Genomic DNA, 24,161 nt, shown 5'->3' with positions numbered 1-24,161 from the left:
TTTCCGGGGAAGCCCACATCAGCGACTTGAGTCGAGTCCGGGTCTGAAGGCCTGGCCATTTCAGCCCTGTGTGGTCCACTCTGATGGCCAATATTTGCCTCAGATCTCCATAGCAGGTTGGCTGATAATTTGTCAGGCCATGAGTCAGTCGCACTTCTTCTGCCTTCTCTTCACAAGCGTCGATCCCTAATAAACATCTACTCCAAACCCTGTCTCAGCAACCTCTTCCAGAGAACCCAATCTGGAATCACTGATACCAGGAGCATCTGAGGAAGCAGACAACCAGATGGGGCCTTGGAGCTGGACAGCTTTCCTCCAGCCTGGAGATCAGTGATGGCGTGCAGAACACAGGCAGCCTCTGGCACAAGGTGGTGTCCGATTGTCCAAACTTGCATGGAGTAAACTGGGAAGGTGTTCTGGGAGGGAGTGCACTAGCAGGAGTGACATGTCAGGTAGTTGATGAGCATAACTGGATTGGATGGCTGTTGGCTTCTACAGACACATGAGAAACAGCCGAGGACAAGTAGCAGGCACTTGCTCCAGGAGTGAAAGCCAAGAGCCTCTTTGGTTGCAGATGGAGAAGTTCTCATCTCCTGTGGCAGGAGGGGCAGACCAAGCCCAGGACTCAGTGTGACCAGACTTCAAAGCACTTAAGTCCCCAACCACTGCAGTCTGTCATACTACAGTCAGGGTACTTACTGGTCAGGACCTTGACAATGAAATGGGGCCATCTGGGTTGTACCCCCAAAAATGTTTCCACTCTTGGGGAGATTATGAATAATGTGGCTGTGACCATTCATGTTTGAATACTCCCTGTTTTCAATTCTCTGGTACATACCCCAGGCCCGGGATTGCTGGGTCATCCGGTAATTCTAATTAGCTTTTGAGACAGTATCAAACCATTTTCCATAACGGCTTTACCATTCCCCATTCCCACCAGCAATGTGTGAGTTTGGCAATATTTTCGCTTCCCCGTGGGAAACGACCCTCCCCTTTGGGCTCTTGTGGTTGGCGACACTGATTGGCTCCCGTCTCTGCCTCAGCGATGGGCATCCAAGCCAGTCCAAGCAGCACTGGCCAGAGCGAGTGCTGCCGCAGTGCGCACGCGCCCCAACCCAGGCCAATGAGAGTCGACTCTGAATCTAGATCGGCCCCCAGCCTTTTGTTCTTTGGATCAATAAATCCACCACTCTTTTTAATTTCTTAGGCCAGTTTGAATTGGGTTTCCTGTCACTTGTGACCAAGTAACCACTCTCTGTCAAGATTTGCTTGTTTAAAATCTCAGTCTAGGATATTTATCTCCTCTGTGTTTTACATTTATTGTCAGTTCTACACTAGGCACAGCTATAAGATGATGCTAGAGTTGGGCTCACTCGGAGAGCCAAGACTGGGTCAGTGAGTGGTCGGAGATGCAATCTTGCAGACAAAGGGGAACTTTCGGCTGCAGGTGTTATCATTCCATGACCTCAGAGCTGTGGCGAGAAGAAGCAGAGAACCTGGGTGAAGGCCCGTCCACCACAATAAAAGTACCCCACCACCCCAGTGGAATGAAAGCCCTCTCCAATAGGCCTCATGCCTGCACTGGCATCCCTTCCTTACTGATGCTTGATGAGGCTGCTGTCTGTCCAGCCTTACTCTCTCATAGGGCTAGTCTTCACTCGCCCCCATGGAGGGGCAGGACAAACTTCACCCAGAGGCTTGGCCCAGCTCTGGCTACCAGGCTCTGGAAGGGCTCCCAGGACAGCTAGTCTCTGTTCTATACCTCCCTGACTAATCAGGAAAGGAAAACGGACCAAGGAGGGACTAGCAGTTGAGTGCTTGGATCTGGACTTCTATAGATCTAGGTTTGAAACCCAGCTCTACTGCTTGCTTGCTGTGTGACCTCAACCAAATCACTTAATTTCTCTGAGCCTTGGTTTCCTCATCCACAAAAAGGAAGTATTAACCATTATTACTTCTCAAGATTGATGTGAGGAGTGATGATGTTTTTAATGATGATGGTGGTTGGTGATTGCTCATACTGCATGCTAACCATTGCAGCCTCTTTATGTACATTTTCCTGTTGTTTTTTTTCCACACCAACCCTGTGAGTTAAGTATCATTAACCCCATTTTGCAGGTGAAGATTCTAAGGTGCCAAGTGGTCACAGCACGTACCTTGGGCTGCACAATTAGTTAAGGGGTGGAGCTGGAGTTCAGACCAGGACATTCAACCTGGGTCCACACTCTCACCACCATGCTACATTGGCTGTACTTCCTTTAATCCTCAGAACAGCCCTGATGGTAGACACAATTATTAAACCCATTTTACCAAAGAGACCCATTTTATCTCAGAGAATATGAATAATTCCCTGTAAGGCCACAGAGCTGGAAAGCAACAAGGCTAGGGTTTGAACTCAGGGGTGTACTCTTCTCACTACTGACCCCTCATTGCCTCCCCGGGCCCACCTTTGTTCTAATAGTCAGGAGCAGGAGCACTAGTCTAGGGAGGGGCTCACACTGTGGTGGGCTGGTGAGCTGACACAGAAGCACTAGACCTCTGTCATGCTTCCACCTCTAATGTCTTTTCATACAAATCATAGGATGCATTTCAATGACGCACTGTTAAATACTATTTAAAATGTATCCACTATGGAGGAGGGCCATGCTCCTTATGTCCCAGAGACCTGACTCGCCAGTCTCCTGGCCATCTGTGGCACCTCCCCAACACCGTTGCAAGAGCCCTGGTCGCAGGGTCACCCACCGCTGGTGGGCCGGTACCACATCTGCACGCAGTCCTCCTCTCCTGGCCTGGCATGGACACCATCATCTGGCTGGCTCCCAGCCCAGTAGCTGTAGTCATAGGATGAGCCATGGGTCCATTCAAATTGCCCTTCCTGGGGGGTTCGTCCAGAGGCAAGGAGCAAGCCAAGGAGAGGAAGATGGAACATTTCAGCAAGTTCCCAATCAGGGACAACACTCTAAACTGCACATCTAACAGTGCAGAAGTCCTCACATTTAACCTGATGCACTGCTATTATTGCAGCCATTGCTAGCTGCCATTTGTTGAGGGCGTATTATATAGCATGCCAGGTGTTTTACTCATTTTACCCCCACCACCCTGCAAACCAGGTATTATTGCCTCCATTTTATAGATGGGAAAACTGGGGCTCAGACTGGTATACCCAAATTCACACAGTTAATAAAGCGTTATTGCCAGGATTTGAGCCCAGCTCTATCTGACTCCAGCTCCCAAGACCCTACTCCTTCCTTCCTTCCTTCCTTCCTTCCTTCCTTCCTTCCTTCCTTCCTTCCTTCCTTCCTCTCTTTCTCTTTTAATTACTACACTTTAAAATAAATTTATGAGTGGTTGGAAGTCACCCTTCATCCCTTTGCTTTTTGTCCAAATAAGTACATATTTTTCTTGCCTGATGTGAAATTACTCTGTCCAATTGCACAGAAAGTCCTGTTGGGAATTTGAATGGTGTTGCAATAAATGTGCAAACTGGAAAGAACTACATTTTTGCAATGTCCTGGAACAAAGGTCATTTCTTCATTTATTCAAGTGTTTAGAAAAGTCTCCCCAAAGCACTGATGATTATGGAGGCCACATCATTCAATGGGAATTAGCTTGCTGCTTCAGAGAGAGACAAAGCTTGAGATTCTAGCTTCACCCATTTCCTGGCTCTGCAATCTAGACATGATGTTTAACCTCCCTGAGCCTCAGTTTCCACACCTAGAAAATGGAGTTAATATCTCACTCAGAGACTTATTGTGAAGCTTGAAAGATTAAAGCTTGCAAAAGACTTAGCTAGTGCCTGCCTGGGTACATGGTGTCTAGCCCTGAAAAAGAAAAAACAAAAACAAAAAACAAGCCCTGCCCTGGACAAATAGCTCAGTTGGTTAGAGTGCTGTCCTGATATGCCACGGTTGCTGGTTTGATCCCCAGTCAGGGTACACACAAGAATCAACAAATAAAGGCATAACCAAATGGAACAACAATTTGAATTTCTCTCTCTCTCAAATCAATAAATTTAAAAACATTTAAAAAACAAACCCTTTTGCTGTGTTTATTATCATTATTTTAAAGATTTTATTTATGTATTTTTAGAGAGGGAATGGGAAGGAGAGAGGGAGAGAAACATCAATGTGTGGTTGCCTCTCATATACCCACAACTGGGGACTTGGCCCACAACCCAGGCATGTGCCATGACTGGGAATCAAACTGGCAACCTCTCAGTTCACAAGGTGGCACTTACTTCACTGAGCCACACCAGCCAGGGCCATTTATTTATGTATTTATTTATTTGTTATTATTACTACTACTAAGTCTTGTAATTCAAGTTCCTTAAACTCTAAAAAAGTGTATTCATAATCCAACTTTAAAGTTACTACTATAAATGGAAATTTTAGGTTTTTATTACAACTTTTATATGGGTTCTTACCACACGAGTTCTATTGATTAAAAAAACATATTCCTACTGAGTCTGGCCATTACTGTCACTTCTGCTACTTTGTAAGCACCTTGTACCCTCCTTAAGGAGCTCTTACCATATGCCAGGCTCAGCCCTTCACATACAGTAGCTCATTTACTTTTTATAAGGTGCTATTGTTATCACCCCCATTCTATAGCTGAGGAAACTGAAGCTCAGAGAGGTAAAAAAAAGGCCCAAAAGTCACCCACCAGCCAGTAAGTGGCAGACTAGAAGCTGAAACTGGAACCCTGTCGCTACAGTGCTCTGAGGCAGGGCTAGAGACACACATGCGAAGTGGAGACAGTATGCAGCTTGCCTAGGGAAAGTCTGGGGACAAAACCTCTGGGTGGAGTCTTCTGTGATATTGCCAGGTATGAGACCTGGCCCCAGCCATCCTCTTAGCTTTATTCCCCACCATTTCCCCACTCACCCCTGCCCCACCATGCATGCCAGACACACTGGTCTTCGATGTCCTTGAAAGTGCCATGATCCCTCCCAGCTCAGGACCTTTGCCCGTGCTGTTCCCTCTACCCATAATGGTCTTCCTCTGGCTGACTCCTACTGGTCTATTAAACAGTAGTCTAAATGTCTCTTCCCCAGGGAGGCTGTGGAACCATGGAGGGGCACAGCTTAGAGCTCCTTCAGGAGAACCAGCAGCAGGGAGCAGAGCTGACTGACAGCGTCAGCTCCCTGGCCTCTTTGGCTCTGCCATTGCCTTCCCAGAGAGACTATGCTTCCTGCAGGCTATGCTCAGTTGCTTGCCAGTTACTCCACATGTCAGAGGTATGAGCGCTGGCCCATTCCTGTCGTGGGCATCCTTTGACTGGGCACTCACCATGGGCTTCGCCAAGACCTTCTCACAACTGTGCTATGATCTGAGGCTGTTCCTGCCCAGTCTTTCCTTCCCCTCTCCTTTCACAGGTCTGAGACCCACATCACTGTCTGAAGACATTCCCTGCCTCCTATGCCCCTCCTTTTTTTTTCTTCATAGATGTTTCCCCACAAAAATCTCTTGGAAATCTAATCATGTTTTTGTGTCTGTGTTTTGGAGAACCCTAGACAAACAGAGGCCTTCCTTGACCATATTATATGTTCCCATCATATCCTCTGTCACAATGTTTATTGAATTCTAACTGGGGTATCTTGGTGTCTGAGTTCTCTCTGTCTGCTGAGCACAGAGCAGCAACCAGGTACATAAATTCCACATGAAAGGTTGGTTAAATGAAAGTGGAATCTTGGCTGGAGCTTCCAAGAGGGCCTGATGGCCATTGCTTCCTCACCTGTCTATGGTCATAAAGCCCTGTCCAGATGTCAGCTGGGATCCCAGGAACACAGCTGTTCACAAGGTCATACACAAAGACGTTCTCCTCCCAGCTGTGAAGGTAAGAAACACAGCAACATGTTACTTGTTGCCTCTGTTCACAGAAATCTGGAAGCAATCCCTGTTAACCTTCCTGGACCAAAGTAAATAGAGGATATGATGCAATTGTACTATTTTCTCCTTTTCTTTCTTAATTAGGTGACCAGATGTGGCTGTCATCTCATGGGCACCTCTGGATTTGATCCATGCCAGCTGAGATCAGGACTCAGTAATATTATTCACCCTAAAGATTTAAATCCACCTCAAAGACACTAGCAAACAAGGTGGGTTATATAAGAGATACCATAATGAGACAAAAAAAATAAAGAAGTGGTGTGATTTCTGGGGACAAAGTGTTGTTCAGTCCAACAGGTGTTTGACCTTGGGCCTACCCAGCAGGGTGAGCACTGGCATCCTCAAATGTCCCTCTCACATACTGTTCAGTGTCTCCAATAGCAACCACTGGACACACATGCAGGCAGTCACCTGTGGGGTGGCCGCCCGGTCAGGTTGGCACCATCACCACCTCTGTTCAACAGCTCCCACTTGGGAAACAATTTCACTATTTTATTGCATTTTCCCCATATCTGGTCAAAATAACTAGAAGAGAGAAAGGCCCAAGGTGTTATTGCAGGTAATTAGGAGCAGAGATTAAATGAACTTAATTCAATTGTTGCTTGAAACAAGGATGAAATTAGGTAAGATGAAAGTATAGAACTTCGAACTTCAATCGGATGCTCCACAGGCATAAGCTGATTGTGTGCTTAATTATGAAAGAACGGGGAAAATTTAAAAGCATGAAGAAAACACCAGAAATATAAAATTGAATTGTGTCTCAAAGACAAGATGCAATTGGGAATTTAATAGTAGTGTCCAATTTTATGGGAACAAAACCTTACTGATAACAAATTATTGTTCAAATTCAACTCTTGTTCATGTTTTCGGGAAAGTATTCTATGCCAAGTGGAAAACAACCTGTAAAAGAGAGGAACGGGGGAGAAAGTAGAAGAGAGGAAGAGAGGGGCATTAGGAGTTGGGAAGAGTGGAAGAAGTTAAGTTGAGGCAGAAAGAACAGGAGTTGGCCAGATATTGCTGGAAAAACCCTGAATGTGCCTAAAATCTTGCTGATGCTCAGTGAACCAAGGTTTAGTTCCCACATGCCAGGAGCCAGGCTGAGCTATCCTTCCCTAGGTCTGGCTAAAGGAAAATCTTCAGTTGGAGTTACTTTTAAATTTACTCTTTATTGCATGTATACCTTTCCTCCATAGGCTGGGGACTTTTGAGAACTTATTTTACCCACCGTCATATGCGCCAGTCCTGGTCTGCACTCTGTTGCAGGGGATTTGACCCTTGAAGGCCGCCTTTCCCTGTCATGTCAGCTGCCCTCCAAGGAAGGGGGGCACGGACGGAGGAGCAGGAGCGGAGGGAGATGGAGAGAGAGAGAGAGAGAGGGGCAAGTCAGGGTGTTTCTTTCCCTCTCTGCCTAGGGAGTCACTGGCTGGTGCTGCCTCATCTCAGTGGCTCCAGCGTCCACCGGACTGGCCTGCCCTTCGGCAAAGGCAGAAATGGCTTTCCTGTTGTCGCGAATCTCTAGGTTGCCTCACTCTCATCTCTTCAAGTTCTCAGAGTCCATCACTTATGTATGGATTAAATTCTCTCTGTTTTAGGAATCTGTAGTGGTTCCTGTTTTCTGGGTCTGACCCTGTATCCCCACCATGTTCTGCAGCACCACCGAGAATACAGTGGGCACTCAACGTATCTGTTGGATGAATACATGGGAAGACTTCTTTGAAAGCTAGAAGAGTGGGCCCATCTTGTTTTTAACAAAGCTCAGTCACTCTAAAGCATAAAGAATCAACTGTCTTTCTAACTTCAGTCTCTGAGATTCTTGAAAAACAGAGGCAAGATTGTGAGTTTGTAGTGTGGGTACCAACGGGACATACCACACCTGGCTTTGAGGAACCCGCAGATAAGCAAGGACGTCAGAGGTGAAACAGGTCATTGAACTGTGATGAAAGCGCTCTGGGAGAGGAGGGTGATGAGAGCAATTAGGCTGTCACGGACGCAGGGGGCACTGTGGGGAAGAGATGCTGTCAGAGCTGTGTCTTGAAGGTTGAGGAGGTATCTACAATACCTGGAGAAGATATGGACGGGAACTCCCAGCAGAGGAAACAGAATGTGCAAAGGTATGGAGGCATTAAAGGGCTGGACCAGACTGCAGAACTCGGAGATGGTCCATGTGGCTGGGGCTTAGGAGACAGAGGACCCCAAAGGATGCCTTGATGGGTTGGCTCACAGCCAAGCTTCATCAGGCTCACAGCCGAGCTTCATCACGTTATAGCTGTGTAACTTTGAGGAGGTACTTGCCTTTTTGCAGCCTCAGATTCCATATCTGTAAAATTGAGACACCTACCTAATTTGGTTTGAGGGAGGTTAATACAATGAAGTATCTAAACACTTAGCAAATAAACATCAGCTATTATTCTTTATATTATATTCTTTATATGTATATCATGTGAGTTGCAGCATAGGGCCAACCCCCTGCGATAAAGAGCGGGTTGCAGCACAGATCGACACTTACAAAGGTGGACCTTCCAGCACACTTTTTGTTCCTCTTACTAAATGCTTTGCCTTCTATTGCCAAGGACAGTTTCAATGGGAAATTGGGCTGGATAATCAAAAGTTAGTTTCAATTACTAAAGAGAAATGCCATTCTCCACTCCCCCTTCCAAAGGGGCTGCTGTGTTGGACTGTGGAGGGCCCAGGAGCCCACTCACCTGTGGATGGAGGCCAGTTTGGCGGACTTCCAGCTGATGGAGAATGCAGAACAGTAGAAGTCAGCCTCGGCCCAGGTCTTATTGAGAGGGAAAAATCGATAGCAGTGGCCTTTGAACTCCGTCCAGAACAGTGGGCACTGGGAAGCCTGAGGCAGCTCTGGCATGGCTGGGAGCAGAGAGGAAGCAGACTGGGAGGGAGGCTGGCAGTGCACTCACTGTTTCTACAGCTTATGGCATACTTTCATGAATGAAAGTAAAACGTGTTCCATTATGATTAATGCAATTCTACCCTTGAGGTCCAAGAAACATATGCATATCAACAGTTTACAAAATAAAGTAATTTATGCTGATTATAGAACACTTGGAAAATGTCACTACTTTGGTATATTTTTGTTCATGTCACGCTTGAATGCAGTAATTTTTAAAAAATAGAATTGTGATTACATGGTATTATTCACACCTGTCAGCATTCTGATTTCTAAAAATTAGAGTAGAAGCATTCCTCCATGTCATTGTAAGTTTTAGTAAACATTGTTTTAAATAGCTCTTGAATAGTCCACTGAGTGGCCCCTCTAGAGTTTATTTAATCATCCCCCTGTTTGTGGGTAATTAGATTGTTTCCCTTTTTAAAAAACAATTACACATTATGCTGAGATGAACAGCCTTGTGCACAAAGCCTTTTCAGCATTTCTCATGATTTTCTGAGGAGAGATTTTTAAGGTTTGATACAATTTGCTAAATTGCCTCCTAAAAGCACTTTATACTGAGAGTACCCGTCTCACCCTGCCCTTGCAGCACGAGTACTACCACTTTAATGGCAATCTTTGCAAACTTTACAAGCAAAAAGTGGTATCTTGTTTCCATTTGCAAGTCTGGGCTCTCTGGCAAGGGTGGACATTTCCCCCATGTGTTTATGGACAAATTACAGCCATTGAGCTACTGGATTTGTTCTTAATCCTGAAAAGGCATAAATGAAAAACCCACATTCAAGACAACAACTTCTCCCAAGCTGTAGTCCCTCTGGAAACCCCTTAGGAGATTTTATACACACACACACACACACGTATATGTATGTGGTATATATATGGTTTATATACATATGGTTTAAATATGTATATGATATATATATGGTATATACATATGTATATATGTATATATGCACATATACATATATACCATCCCGATGACTGGCTCGGGGGAGGAAGGCATGCTGAGAACTGTCCTTGGACTAGGTTGAGTGGCTAACCTGTGAGGACTGGCAGAGGCCAGTGGTGATGTTTGTTAGACTAAGATCAGGAGGCCTGAGTCTCAGGCACCAGCTCTGCACCTGATGTGCTGTGTGATGCTGGCACATCCCCTCCCTTCTCATCCGTCAAACTGGTTGATCTTCGGGGTACCTTTTGCTCAGGGATGTGGAACCTTTGCCTTTGAAACCTCTATAAGAACTGGCTGAGCAAGAATAGAAAGGTAGAAGACAATATTTTTTGAGCATTTATGATCATATTAGGGAAACTGGCTTAGACAAGTTGACTTGCCCAAGGTTATCCTGCTTGTAAGTGGCAGAGTAGGGATTGGAATCCAAGTCTTTGATCTTAAAGTCCACATGATGTTTCATCACAGGGAAGTCAACAGGGCTGAGAATGGTTCATCGTCTTTTAGCACCCACTTCATAAGTTTGCTCAGCCAAGTAATTGGGCCAAATGAATCTGGCCGAATGGATTTGGCGCAGTGGCATATATGGATTGCTCTGTAATAGTGTGAGTATTAATGAGTAGCTCAGGGCTTCATAATTGGGGTTGATGTACTTCAGGAGTCCAGTGAATCCTCTGAAATTAAATGCAAAGTTGAAGGGGTGTGTGTGTGTGTGTGTGTGTGTGTGCGCGCGTGCGCCTCTGTGCATTTTTCTGAAGAATGGGACAGTTGCATTAATCAGTAGAGCCATGCTTTGCAGGCAGGTTTAAGCCATGCTTCCTGTCAGAGCCGCTGGGCTTTTCCATTTGACCAGGACCAGCCCTTTCTCCACCCAGGCAGCTGGGCAGTCCTGGTTTTTCCCACCCCTCCTAGCTGGTCCCGGCCAACTGTCTTTCAATGAGCACCATTTTCTAAACAGATTCACAGTTGGCTCCTTTAATTCTCCTCTACGTGACAAAAGGAGAGAGCTGTGCACGAGGAGTGCAGTGGGCTCAGTATCCTCGGCCCGTCCCTGTCCCTCGGAGCTTGGTCTCCTCCTTTCTCCGCTCAGACCATTGGTCTAGGAGGATGTTGCCGTGATGCCTGCACGCGGTGTTGGCCAAGAGGACTGAAGGACCCCCTGGGACACTGGGTGTTACGGAGCTCTTTGTGGGGACTTTCAGGCACTGCCTTCTACACAGAGAGACTCAGCTACCTTGGAGCAGTTTCCCCCTTACCACGAATGAGAAGCAGCAAACTATTTTTATCTTCTTTCCAACCTATCACTTGTAACCAAGGACGCTCATTGATTTGTCTAGGAGTTGGCTAGACTAACTGGCAGAGTATGGTGTTTCTGGTGCTAAACCATTTTCCCCACTCCCACCCACTGTAACTATTTCTATTAGAAGTGGGAGTAGTGTGGTCAAACCATCCCAGATTCCCCAGGATGGTCCCAGTTTTAAAACTGAAAATCCCACATCTCAGGCCTCCTCAGTTGGTCACCCTGGAGCAGTGGTTTAGGGGCAGTTTTGACCCCCAGGGACATTAGACAATGCCTAGAGACATTTTTGGTCCTTGAAAATAGGGGGCATGCTATAGACATTCAATTGGTAGAGGCCAGGGATGCTGCTAAACATCCTACAAGGAATGGGACAGCCCCTCACCCAAAAAGAGTTTCCAACCCCAAATGTCAATAGAAACCCTGCCTTCGGTAGAAGACGGAACCCTCAAAATATAAAATAACCTCACAGTGCCCAACACAAAACATCACAGCATCTAGCCCTGGCTGGCGTAGCTCAGTGGATTGAGCACGGGCTGTGAACCAAAGTGTCACAGGTTCGATTCCCAGCCAGGGTACATGCCTGGGTTGCAGGCCATAACCCCCAGCAACCACACATTGATGTTTCTCTCTCTCTCTCTCTATCTCCCTCCCTTCCCTCTCTAAAAATAAATAAATAAAATCTTTAAAAAAACATCACAGCAATATCCACATTTCTCCGCTTATCTGTAGTTTCTTTAACAATAATTAAGCCACAGGCCTCACAACTGATTAAAAGCAGGGTTTGGGTTAGTTCTCTAATTTCAGGGTTAAGCATATTACTACTATAAACCCATGGCTGCTTAAAAGCCCTGGGGACATTGCTAGGACACTGTACTTAAATTTGATGTACAGACCTCACCAAAGAAGGCTGAAGAAGGGAGGTCTTGCTTTTTCCTCCCTGAGCTTGGGGTGAAGTGGACTTCCTTGTCTCCCTCTGGCAATGTGGAAGGGCTTTTTTTGTTTTTGTTTTTGTTTTTGTTTTCCTTCTGGAGTCCCTTTTCCATAAGATGAGACATAGTGGGTCCTTCTCTATGAGAGGGCCCCTGTCTCAATTCCTGGCTCCTTTCACATGTGAATGTGACTTCTTCAGGGCTGGTCCCCCACCCCTACTCAGGTCAACGTCTGTTGTAACTATCACTCTCCCCAATGCCTGGCACATACTAGGTACGCAATAACTAGTTTTGAATGACTAAATATGTGCTAAGAAATCACACAGTGTCTTTGGGGCAACTGCCCCCCTTTGGGGGCAGTGGTGAGAAGGGTGTGTGCACTATCCCTGTGTCCTGACTCTAGGATGGCGGCCTGGATTGTTCTCACTGAGCACTGAAGGCTGCTTGATGACCCTGGTTGTTCAGGTTATTTAGTGTGATAATAGCTGGGAAGGGCAGAATCAGCATCACCAGGGAGCTCATTAGCAATGTCGAATCTCAGCACCCTTGCCCCAAATCCCTCAGAGTCAGAATCTGCATATTTACAAGACTCCCAAGGACTCAGGTGCAGGAAAGTCTGGGAGAACTGGTCTACAGTGTGCCAGACCAATAGAGAGAACCTGGAGGATCAACGCTCATCCACTCACTCCCTGAGTCAGACTGGTCCAGGAAGACTGAACGATTATTTAAATTATTAGGGGAGCTGGGAAGGAAGGGAGGGGAGGATCTTAGCTCCTAGAAAAAGCTCTGAGGCTTCCCCAGGGCCCTAAAGCCTGACCGCTACTTTAAAAACAAGTTCCCCATGAGGAAAATGATCTCCCTGAAATTTGGCCCCACGTTGCTATTTACATCCCTTCCTCCTCACCCCGGATCCCTTTGATTTTTCTGCACTAAGCAAATCTTAGGTATGGATGCCTGGGGTGAAACATACCAGAAAATGGGGCTGTGACAGGTCACTGCTCAATTACTCCCCTTTTCACCTGGGCAGGTGAAATTTTAATTGGGAGGTTCCAGGAGGCCAAAAGGAGCCTCCCACTCACACTGGGATGGTAATGAGTTCCCCACTGCCCGGTACACCCTGCACCCACCCCCAACCCACTTTCCCTCTGGGATTTTAGAAACTGGAAGTAGAGGGATCCCAGGAACACCTTTCATCAACCTAACCCCGAAGTAGCCTTTGCTAATCTCTGCTTCCTTGTGAAGGTGTTTCTATAGTTGTATAGCTTGACAGGTAGTAATGGCAACAGAATAACCAGGGCCGACCCTACTGGGCTTTCACTTGAAGTAGGTGTTGTCAAGTGCTTGGTACTCATCAGTTTATTCAGTATTCACACATCCTATGATGTAGGTTACCCTGAGTTTACAGACAGAGAAACCATAAGCACAGAGAGGCTGAGTAACATGCCCAAGGTCACACAGTTCCTGAGTGGCAAAACTAAGTTATGAAGCCAAGTTATGATGTCTCAGTGTTGATTGGCTGGACCTTTTTCATTTCTTTATTCATTCACCAATTCCTATGTGTGCACTTACGTGGTCTCAGGCAGTGGGCTGCATACTGGAGATACTATGTGGCAAACCACACAGAGGTGGCTTCTAACCTCATGTCTATAGACACTGACATTAAGAAAAAGAAGCACAGACGTAAAGATGTCACTAATATGTAATTTGTGGATGCATTGCATGTAGGCAAAAACTTGAGGGAGCAGCCCCCAAGTTATTTTGGAAGCTAGTTATTTATTTGCCCCTTTTCTCTTCCTAGCTGAACTGGTGGTTGCCCTGCACCTGTCTTCAAGGAGCTCACAGGTGATTATAACAGGGCACCAGAGTCCCCTTCCCAGACGGAGGAAATACAGGGTGTTGTCACAGGACCACCTATGAGTGACACATGACCCCCATCTGGAGATCAGGGAGGCTTCCTGGAGGGGGGATGTCTCAACTGGGACCTGAAGAATCAGAGAATGAGTGTTCCAGGTAGCAGAGCAGTATGTGCAAAGGCCCAAAGGTATATGAGAGAATAAAGCATGTGGAGAATTGCAAATAAGATTCCAAGGGGTGGAGGGAGGGTGGGTGGGGGGTAGGGGTGGGGGCAGGCAAAAGAAGAGGCCCAGGAGGTGACAAAGACAAGGTAGGGAAAAGGAATGTACGAAGGAGCTTGTTGCTCTGGAAACCAGGCTGCCAAACTACAAGGTCTTTTACTTCAATTAACAGCACCAAAGGCCCCCAGCTTCTCCGGGCTGGGATGGGAGTCAAAGCCTTTGGAATCACTGAGCTTATTAAGGAAAGAACATACCAGTAGAGTTCAAGGCTCATTTTCTCTCTCTCCCTCTCACTCTGTCTTTCTCTCTTTAAAAGAATAAATTGTCACCTTCCCACTCAAACTGGCTGCTCGCTGGGCTGGCCCCAATCCAGCCACCCACAAACTCTCTACCCTGCTGCCTCCTGCCCAGATCAGCCTTGGGAGCCAGCCAGGAGAGGAGGAGGAAGAGGGGGCTCTGGGAGTCACATTTGTGTGGGTCTCCCCACCCCCACACTACTGGACCCCAGTAGTCCAGATGTCCCAGAGGGTCAGGGGAAAGTGTCTCCCAGTGTCCAGGGTGGTAGCCATTAGGAGAGTGCAGTCACTTTCATCACCTTTGGTTCCTGCTGCCTCCCTGGTCCAAATGTCCCACTGACAACCCATCCTCTTTCCCAGTGAGCCCTGGCTCTGATGAGCAGAACTGGTGGTCCTGTTAGTGTAGGTGGCTAAGTATTAATAAAGGAAGGGAGCAAAGGTAATCAAACAGTAGGAAGCCTAATCAACTGGGGAGCTGAAACGGACACAGCCTGCTTCACTAGGAAGTTACAGCATGCGTGGGCTTCCCAGGGGACTGCTGCATTGGGACCTAGCCCCAGAGCAGGCATGAAGGGGGAGTGAAAACAGGAGGGAAATTCCACTGCTGGGCACACGCACAGTAGGGGTCAAAATGGTGACCATAAGGGCAGGTCAGTCAAGTCTGCAAAAAGGATCAATTGGATTGGATAAGGGACACAGAATCCCTGAAGATCTAGGAAATTGAGTGGTGAGAGGGAGGACCCAAAACCAGCCCGCAAAAGATTGGGAAGTTGATTGGTTAGTTTGAAAGGGTGCCTGGTCCTTCCCACGCCTAAGATAATATAATCAGCCTAACAAAGGGGCGCTCACGATTGCTCTCTCGCGCTCTCTCTCTCTCTCTCTCTCTCTCTCTCCCCTCCCCCCACCTCAAGTGAACTTGCCCCATTCATTTGTGTGTTCTCTTTCCATAGCTGCCATATGGGCCTAGCAGCTGTGGCCTAGCCTCAGGGACTCCAAGTGTGGGCCTGGGCACAGGTCCAGCCACCAGCCACCTAAAGCACAGACAGGAGCAGACTAAGCTAGCGGATAGGGACAAATGCTGAACTGGACTGGGCTTTAACATGGACTGAACTAATGGCACAGAATCTCTGGACACTAGCCCTGTTCCTGGGCCTGATGAAGACAAGGCTGGACTTTTTCCACAGTGGCTTGGCTAAAGATGGGACATCAGGAGCCTGGAAGCAGCATTTATTTCAACCCAAATAAACCTTACCACCAAACCTCGTTCTCCCCTGTGGACCCTGGAAATGCTTTTCTTGCAACACTGCAAGGACTCCATTTCTGCAGTAGTTGTCCCATAGCTCTGGTGCCTGAGCTCTGCTTTTCCTTCTCTAGGTTGCTTTTGTAACCACATGATACAGGGGAAACGGCACCATATAATTCCTTATATTGCTAATAATGATGTTTTAAGTAAATTTATGATTTTGTGTTGGGCCACATTCACAGCCATCCTGGGCCGCATGAGGCCTGCAGGCTGAAGGTTGGACACCCCAGAATCTGCTCAGCCTCCAGCTGGGCTTTCTGCTGCTGGGCTGGGAGCCTGGGGAGCAGTAGAACTACTGCTTGGATGGATGATGACCTTGACTGGGTCATTTGGTCTCAATTTCCACAGTTGTAATATTAAAGGTTTGGGCTGCCCTGGATGGTGTAGCTTGGTGGATTGAGCACAGGCCTGCAAACCAAAGGTTTGATTCCCAGTCAGGGCACATGCCTGGGTTGCAGGCCAGGTCCCCAGTAGGGGGCATGCAAGAGGCAACCACACATTGATGTTTTTCTCTCTCCTTTGCCCTCGCTCTAAAAATAAATAAATAAATCTTTAAAAAATAAGAAGTTTGGGCTGAACAGATTTCCAGGATTCTTTTTTCCAACTTTTTCCAACTGCAGCTCTGAGATCTCTAAGTTTGCTAGGTTAGAAGTTATCTCAGCCCTACCTGAAAGGAGGGGGGGGTGAGGTGTGGGGATAGATGTCTGAAGTTCCTTTCTTGGAGGCTTTATGTTACAACAGAAAACTGTTGTCTGGCCAGTGTTATCACAACACCACCAATCACAGCGGCAGAAGTGGTCATAGTACTAACTCTCATTTTTCAAGAGCTTAGCACTGTTAAGTACTTTACTTGCATGATTTCATTGAAGGTCTCCAAAATGTTTAGTAGGAAACATTATTATCCCCATTTTCCAGGGCGGGGGGCACTTGAAGCTCAGGACGTCTCATGGGTACAAGCTAGTGTGAGAGAGAAGACTCCTAGCTGCTCCCACTCTTAAACTCAGCCCCAGCCCTTCCTACACATGCTGGGCAGAAAGGTAAGACCTCGGAATATACAAGGCAGCCTTCAAGGATATTTTGTCCAACTTCTCTCCTACTTGCCCATTGCACAGGTGAGGAAACTGAGCCACAAGAACAAGAATGCAAAAACACTGTTACGGGCTGAATGTCCATGTTGCTCCTAATTCATATGTGGAAGCATTAACCCCTGCCGCAATGTAATGGCATGTGGAGGTAGGGTCTTTGAAAGGTGTGCAGGGTTAGATGACTAGCTGGACCTGACTAATGCAGACACTCACAGTTTTTGACAGAACATAGGCCCCTGAAGCTTGCCCAAATGAACTGAAACCACCCCTCACCCCTCACCCCTCACCACTGGGGCTGCCAAATTAGGGGGAAAAGTATGCCTAGTTAAATTTGAATTGCAGATAAACAACAAATAATTTTTAGCACAAATAGATCCCATGCAATACTTGAGACATACTTATACTAAAAATGATTTATTATTTACCTGAAATTCAAATTTACCAGGGCATCAGTGTTTTATCTGGCAACCCTATCATCTTATTGTTTAAATTATGCCTATTTCATAACAGCCCAATAATGCAGCTTTATGGGTGTTTAATGGGGATAACAATAGTCTCTCTGCCATAGAGTTATTGTAAGGATTAAATAAATCCATTTATGGAAAATGTTTAAAACAGCACTAGAACATGATATGGGCTATATAAATCGTAATTGTTGTTATTGATATTATTATATCTTTTTTAAACAATGTTTGGAAAGAACCCTCCTGGTGGAGATGATAAGCAAGAGCCTCAGCAATGAGGAGATTGCAGGATTAGGGACTCTTCCTACCCAGACAGGGGTCCCCAAGTCAGCAACCCTGCCTTCCCATTGCAAAGAGGAAGAAATTGAGCCCATCTGAAGCCCTGTGTCCCCTAAATCCCTTCCTCAAAGAGGAAGAGAACAGACTTGGGGGGCCATATGCCGGAGGATGGTGGGTCCCAGTTCTTAGGAATGCTCCATACAATTTGCAGAGCTGAGCATTGCTGGGCCAGGCTCCAGGGACATGCTTGAGGGACAAGGGACGACTATGTCCTCCTCCATGCCCAGCCCCTGGTGGCCCAGCAGCAGTCCTGAAAGCTCCTGGGAACAGCAATCACAGCCCAGGTGGGGGTGGGGAGCCCAGATGCCAGATTCCTAACAAATTACCATTTTCAGACCTTCCTATGTTGCTGGCACTGCACTGTGTGCTTTCCCCACCTTACCATCCCTCTGGCACAGTAGCCCCAGAGGGTGTCATTGTGCACCGTGTTCCAAAGTAAGCTGAGGCTCAGCAAGGTTAGGAAACTTACACCACTGAGCTTTAAGATGAGGAGCCGGGATTTAAAATCAGGACTCTTTGGGTCTGGCCCAAGGACAATGCCCATGAACTGGAGGGAGGGGAGCTGGAGGGCTGTCAGGAGGCTGAGCCCAGGCCCTAACATTCCTCAGGTCAGGCAGGCCTGCATGCAGTCCAGGCAGCTGGACTCTCTGATAGAATGAATTTCAAGTACCTATGGGTGTTCTCCTCTCCACCTGCTCCCGGCCTTGGCCCCTGTGCTTACCTGGGCTGATACTGATGTCTGCTTGTGGAAAGGCCTGTGCAGAGAGGAGGGTCATGGTGGCCAAGGCCCACAGCTCCCACCTCTGCATCCTGGGCCCCAAGAAGTCCACCTCTTGGCCTGAGTGAAAGACCTTTGGTCTGGGTCCTACTGGCTCTCCTGGGTGCAGGCGGGGACTGCGAGGAGCTCAAGAGCAACTGGGTAGACCCCAGTCTCCTCCTCCTGCCCTCCCTTCTCTCCGCACCACTGGAGACAGCTCAGAATGACAGCCCGAGAGTTGTCCTGGGCCAGCCCCCTCAGGAAAGCCAAGAGAAATAGCAGTCCTGCTTCTGAGCCACCTTGTAGCCCTGGGTGTGCACCCACTTCTGAGACTCAGTTTCCTCTTCTGTAAGATGAGGTAATAACAGAGCTCACATCTCAGCCTGCTACAGGAGATAAAGCATCTCTGCCTTTCAGAGAAAATATAATCCAGGAGGTAAAAATAAAAGTTACCATAGAGTTCGAAGGTCTCTTTGGCTAAAGCCAGCTCACCCATGGATGTGAATTGTTTGGTCCATGTCATGTTTTAAAATTAAAAAAAAAATGTCAGGGTATAAAATCAAGAGATTTTAGGGATAAGTCCAGATTTCTGCCTTCTGTTGAAAATCTGAAGATCAGATATGACTTAGCTCTCATCTGCACTGAGCCATGGAAACAGCTGTGCAGAGGCGGGAAAGGGCACCCCCTTCAGGCGGGGCCTGTGGACCTTGGCTCAGCTGGACCCCGCCCTGTTGGCTTGGCCCCAGAGCATTGCAGAGCCTGCTGCGAAGGAAGCTCAGAGGAAGGGCAGGTGGGTTGGTTCCCTTTGGAGTCTCTTGGAGGTTAAAGAAGGCTCGGGTAGATGGTTCTTGGCACAGAATAAATGTCAACAAAAAGAAGCAAACGCTATGATTAATAGTTTTAGTGTGCAGTTTGCTCAGGCTTATACATCTTTAAATCCACTGGTGTTTCATTGGGATCTCATTGCACATATGGAGAATTCAAATAGCTAAAAACCAGTGTTTCCCCCACCCTGGCTGGTGTGGTTCAGTGGGTTGGAGCATCCTCCTGTACACAAAAAGGTCTTAGGTTTGCCTGGGTGTGGGTTCTGTCCCTGGTTGGTGTGCCTGTGAGAGGCAATGGATCGATGTTTCTCTTTCCCTTCCTTTCTCTCTAGAACACATACACACACACACAACATTAATCATTTAACACATATTTTAATGTCAGGTTTATATAAAGCATTGCCTTACATTAAGAAAAAAAAGATCAGTCTTTCCCTGAGTTCGTGTGTCCTCAGGCAAGTCCCTTTGGCTTCCTGAGCCTCAGTTTCCTCCTTTATAAAATAGAGCATAGTAACTATACCAACCTCACAAAGAGTAAATGAAATAATCTGTTTATAATACTTAGTATAGATGCTGGTGAGTAACGGATGTTCAATAAATGATAGCAGCTTTTGCTACGATTATCACTGATCCAGTGCAAGCCTTTTTCTGGCACCCCCTCGCACTGCCCACCCTGCACTGCCCTTTTCTTTTCCTGGAATGCACAGCCAGGTGCCTCAACACTTCATGCAGTGGGCATGCCCAGGGAGGACCTGAACATAGCCCAGCCACTCCTTTTCTCCCTGGAACTCTCGCTGGTGTGCCTGCAAGAAATAACGTGACCTCTGCCCGAGCAGGGTGCATTGTCCTGCTGGCGCTGCGGCTGGAAGCCAGCCTGCCCAGGCCTGACTCGAGCCATCAGCACAGCCCAAGGGCCCGTTTCAGCGGGCAGCACGCCTCGTGTCACCAGTTGCCTCAAAACTTCACACGGGTGCACATTTATTATTTATAAACAATAAACATTGATTCTGTAAGTGATGTGCGTGTGTTATCTACTGTACTAATATATCATGTCCGTTGTAAAACCCAAAATTGACATTTTTAAAAGTTGGTATGTGATACAGAGAAGAAAGTTTGGACTGTTCTTCCTCACTCTCCATCAGCGGCTGTGCTCTGCTTTGGGGGCCCTGCTGTCATGGAACTCACTCTCTGAGTGGGAACAAACTGGCGGGGAGAAAGGTAGTCAGACACAGGCCACTGCAAGTCCTTTTGAAACAAGAATCCTTTGATCTGGCAAATAAATCCCCTAAATGATCCATGTTGGTGTGTGATGGCTGAAGGCTTGGTGACTGGGTTCCTGCCCCCTCTCTGGATGCAAACACACAGTATTTGTTACAACCCCAAGTGCCTGCAGACCGGCAGTGTCAGCATCAATCAAGAGCAGGTTAAACACGCAGGCTCTCAGGTCCCAGACCAGACCTGCCTAGAATCTGCTATGTAACTAGGTCCCAGGGGGGTCACAGGTACATTAACATTTATGAAGCATTGCTCTAGACAGGAGTAGGCGAGGCAAGCTTTTAAAATAAGTTCTATTTTTTAATACTCACCGAAGGATATTTTTAAAAAGCTTTTATTTATTTCTTTTCAGAGAGGGGAAGGGAGGGAGAAAGAGAGGGAGAGAAACATCAATGTGTGGTTGCCTCTCACATGCCCCCTACCGGGGTTCTGGCCTGCAACCCAGGCATGCGCCCTGACTGGGGATTAAACCAGCGACCCTTTGGTTTGCAGACTGGAGCTCAATGCACTGAGCCACTCCAGCCAGAGCCCAAGGATATTTTTTATTATGAATTTTAAAGAGAGAGGAAGGTGTGGAAGAGAGAGACAGACAGACATCAATGTAAGAGAGAAACATCGATTGGTTGCCTCCTGTATGCTCCCTGATCAGGGATCAAACCCACAGCCTAGGTATGTGCTCTGACCGGGAATCAAATCCACAGTTTTTTGGTGTATAGGATGATGCTCCAACCAACGGATCCACCTGGCCAGAGCTAAATTCTATTTTTAATAAAATTGTATATATTTAAGGTGTACAACAGCATTTGATATACATACATATAATTAAGTGATACTACAGTCAAACCAATTAGCATGTCATCTCCTCATGTGGTTACCTTTCTTTTGTGATGAGAGCACCTGAAATCTACTGTCAGCAAACTGCCAGTATTCAGTACAGTGTTAGTAACACAGTCACCTGCTGTGCATTTGGTGTCTTATTCTTCATTAGATAGCTTATTCATCACATATAACTGCAACTGAAACTTCTGTAAAGAACCAGATAGTAAATATTGTAGGCTTTGCAAGCATTAGTCTCAGTCACAACTATTCAGCTTGGCCAGAGACCATAGGAATGGGCCTGGCTAAGTCCCAATAAAACTTGATTTATAAAAGTAAGCAGAGGGTAGGATTTGGCCCATGAGCCATAATTTGCTGACCCCTGCTTTAGAACTCAGATTTACTGGCCAGAAAGTAGACAATTTCTTCAGCATGTATTTTCTGGCTTCCTAAAGTTCTTTGTGATGGCATTACCTGCCCTCCCCCCTTCCACACACATGCGTGCATGAACACGCACACACACACACATTCAATCACTCATATCTGCACTGGGCTAATGGTGGCCTTGGGGTTCAGTGATGATCTGTTTCTATCTATCTATCTATCTATCTATCTATCTATCTATCTATCATCTCCTTTAATTTCCTAGCTTTTTAACAACATTTTTTACTTACCAGTAAAACAAAGTCCACCCTAACCACCATTATAAAAGGGACCATATAGGCTAGTTCATTCATGGCTTTCGATCTTGGCAGATCCATGCTCAAATTCCAGACCTGCTGCTGTGTGACCATACACTGGTAGTTTCATCCCTTTAAGCCTCAGTTTCCTTATCTGCAAAATGGGAACAAATCAATACTTTCCTCATACAAGTACTTAGAACAATCCCTGACACATGGTAAAGGCTCAGATCAGTATGAAACCTTAAAAAATACTGCATAGGAAGGTATGACATTGAGTAGCAAAACAACTTCCCAAAGGATACCTGGCCAACCTTTAGGCCACAGGTGGCAAACCCAAGGCCCGAGGGCCGAATCCGGCCCTCTACCTTGTTCTATCTGGCCTGGCACCTTCTTTCTACCCGACGGCAGTGCCAAGCTCTCGCTTAACTGTTAAGGAGTAGTTACATATATATAGTTCTAAAATTATATTTGGCCTTTGAAGGCAACCACAAGGCTGATGCAGCCCTCGGTGACAATGAGTTTGACACCCCTGCTTTAGGACAATGCCTTCCAGTCTTTTTTCTTAGGATACATTTTTAGTTTTTACACAGCGGTGATCATTCCTGAGTTACTTCCAACAGTATTTTTGAACATGAAAATGAGCAGGTATCCCATTGGCCATGGAAGACTGTCCACCCAGAAAGAAAAAGAATCTTTTCTCTGTGCCTTGCAGTGATTCCCAGCTGTCTGGGAGTGAAATATCCGTGCCCAAAAGAGCTATTCCTGGAGCCCTCGGACCCATCACATCTGAGCAGGGCTGGGCAGAGGTCAGAGCTTCTGTCAAGTACCAGGGGGTGGACTGGAATCCGGAGGGGCTCTGGAGTCCCAAGAGATGAGAGGACCCAGGGATTGGCCCTGGGAAAATAGACAAGGCTTTAAAACTTCACGCCACCACTCCTACCCTACCTCCTTTTGAACTGGGGTCCCGGCACCCCAAAGATGGTGTGTAGGTGGCCTGTGCATCTCCTTTCCCATCTCCTAGCTGAGGAGGAGGATGCTAATTAAAACGAGTAGGTAGCCCACAACAGGGCACCTTGGGCCCAGGTTTCTATAGAAACCAAGTCATTCCTTCACCTTTCAACACATTTCCCTGTCTCCTGACAGACTCTAGCCTTGGAGATGCGGATAGCTCTGACATCTGTCCTACCCATACCATTAGTCCTCCAGCACCACTGCCTGCTGTGTGCTGGGTAGGAGCAGCCTTCGAGTACCGTGCGTGAAAACTTGGCGGGCAATGTCGTGGCTAATCCTCCTGTCAACTGTCAACAGTATGGGGTAAGAATAGTTATCCACACCAGCTCTGGACTAGTGACCTAGGGCTGCCGCAACAAAAATAGCACAGACTAGGTGGCTGAAAAAACAGAAATTCCTTCTCTCAGTTCCAGAGGTCAGAACTCTGAAATCAAGGCATTAGCAGAGGAGGAGCTGTTCTAAGCCTTTCTCCTTGGCTTGTAGATGGCCATCTTCTCCCTGTGTCTCTTCTCATCACCTTCCCTGTGTGTGTCTGTCAGGAACTGTGTCCTGACTTCCCGTTTTTATGACACTGGTCATATTGGATTAGGGCTCACCCTAATGACCTCACTTGAACTTGATGACCTCTGTAAAGTCCCATCTCTAAATAAGGTCACATTTTGAAGTCCTGGGGGTTAGGACACAAACATACCTTTAAAAAATATATTTACTTATTTACTTGTTTTTAGTGAGAAGGGAAGAGACAGAAAGAAACATCAATGTGCAAGAAATACATCAATTGGTTGCCTCTCGCACACCCCCAGCCGGGGACCTGGCCTGCAACCCAGGCATGTGCCCAGACTGGGAATTGAACTGGTGACCCCGCAGTTTGCAGGTCAGCGCTTAATCCACTGAGCCATACCAGCCAGGGCAAACATACCTGTTTTTAGGGAACACAGTGCAGCCAAAAATAGGCTCTGGAGTCAGACGGGCCTGGGCTGGCATTCTATCTGTCACTTACTGGCCACTTGATCTTATTAAACCTTGGCTTCCTCCTTTGTTGAAAGAGGAATACCATCTCCCACAGGGGTTGCTGTGTGAGGACTAAAGGAGACATTGGGCACTCCATCTGCTGTTAGCTGGCCCTCTTGTCATTGTCAAGAGCAGAGGATGCTGGGCATGCCCCACCTCGTAGTACGCAGTCCACCTGAGTCCTCCTGTGGCTGTGGCGGACCTGGCCATGCACATACACACTTACCTGATTCAGCACGTGCACCTCATTC

At 46.9% G+C, this 24,161-nt stretch overlaps 1 protein-coding gene across 1 annotated transcript; it reads right to left on the bottom strand.

Moving 5' to 3' along the window:
* Positions 1–982: 982 nt before the first annotated feature.
* CLEC19A (C-type lectin domain containing 19A) lies at positions 983–18,706 on the bottom strand. The gene is made up of 5 exons (XM_028508146.2): positions 18,255–18,706; positions 8,591–8,756; positions 5,734–5,827; positions 2,743–2,875; positions 983–1,472 (listed from the first exon to the last, which is right to left on the bottom strand). Exons 1-5 carry the CDS (start codon positions 18,340–18,342, stop codon positions 1,393–1,395), a joined length of 561 nt encoding a protein of 186 aa, XP_028363947.1. The 5' UTR covers positions 18,343–18,706; the 3' UTR covers positions 983–1,392.
* Between the last annotated feature and the right edge of the window lie 5,455 nt (positions 18,707–24,161).

Source organism: Phyllostomus discolor, chromosome 3, assembly GCF_004126475.2.
Source record: "Phyllostomus discolor isolate MPI-MPIP mPhyDis1 chromosome 3, mPhyDis1.pri.v3, whole genome shotgun sequence".
Classification (NCBI taxonomy): Eukaryota; Metazoa; Chordata; class Mammalia; order Chiroptera; family Phyllostomidae; genus Phyllostomus; species Phyllostomus discolor.
The sequence above is the reverse complement of the archived record's forward strand: the minus strand, read 5'-3'. Positions and strand labels throughout refer to the sequence as shown.

What these genes read in the sequence shown, in the direction of transcription:
- CLEC19A (XM_028508146.2), bottom strand. Translation starts at nt 18,342, where the DNA reads ATGCAGAGGTGGGAGCTGTGGGCCTTGGCCACCATGACCCTCCTCTCT. An exon ending in AAACTGGCCTCCATCCACAG is followed by an intron (nt 5,828 to 8,590) that starts GTGAGTGGGCTC and finishes TTACCTTCACAG; the next exon opens with CTGGGAGGAGAACGTCTTTG. An exon ending in GGCTTTATGACCATAGACAG is followed by an intron (nt 2,876 to 5,733) that starts GTGAGGAAGCAA and finishes CGAACCCCCCAG; the next exon opens with GAAGGGCAATTTGAATGGAC.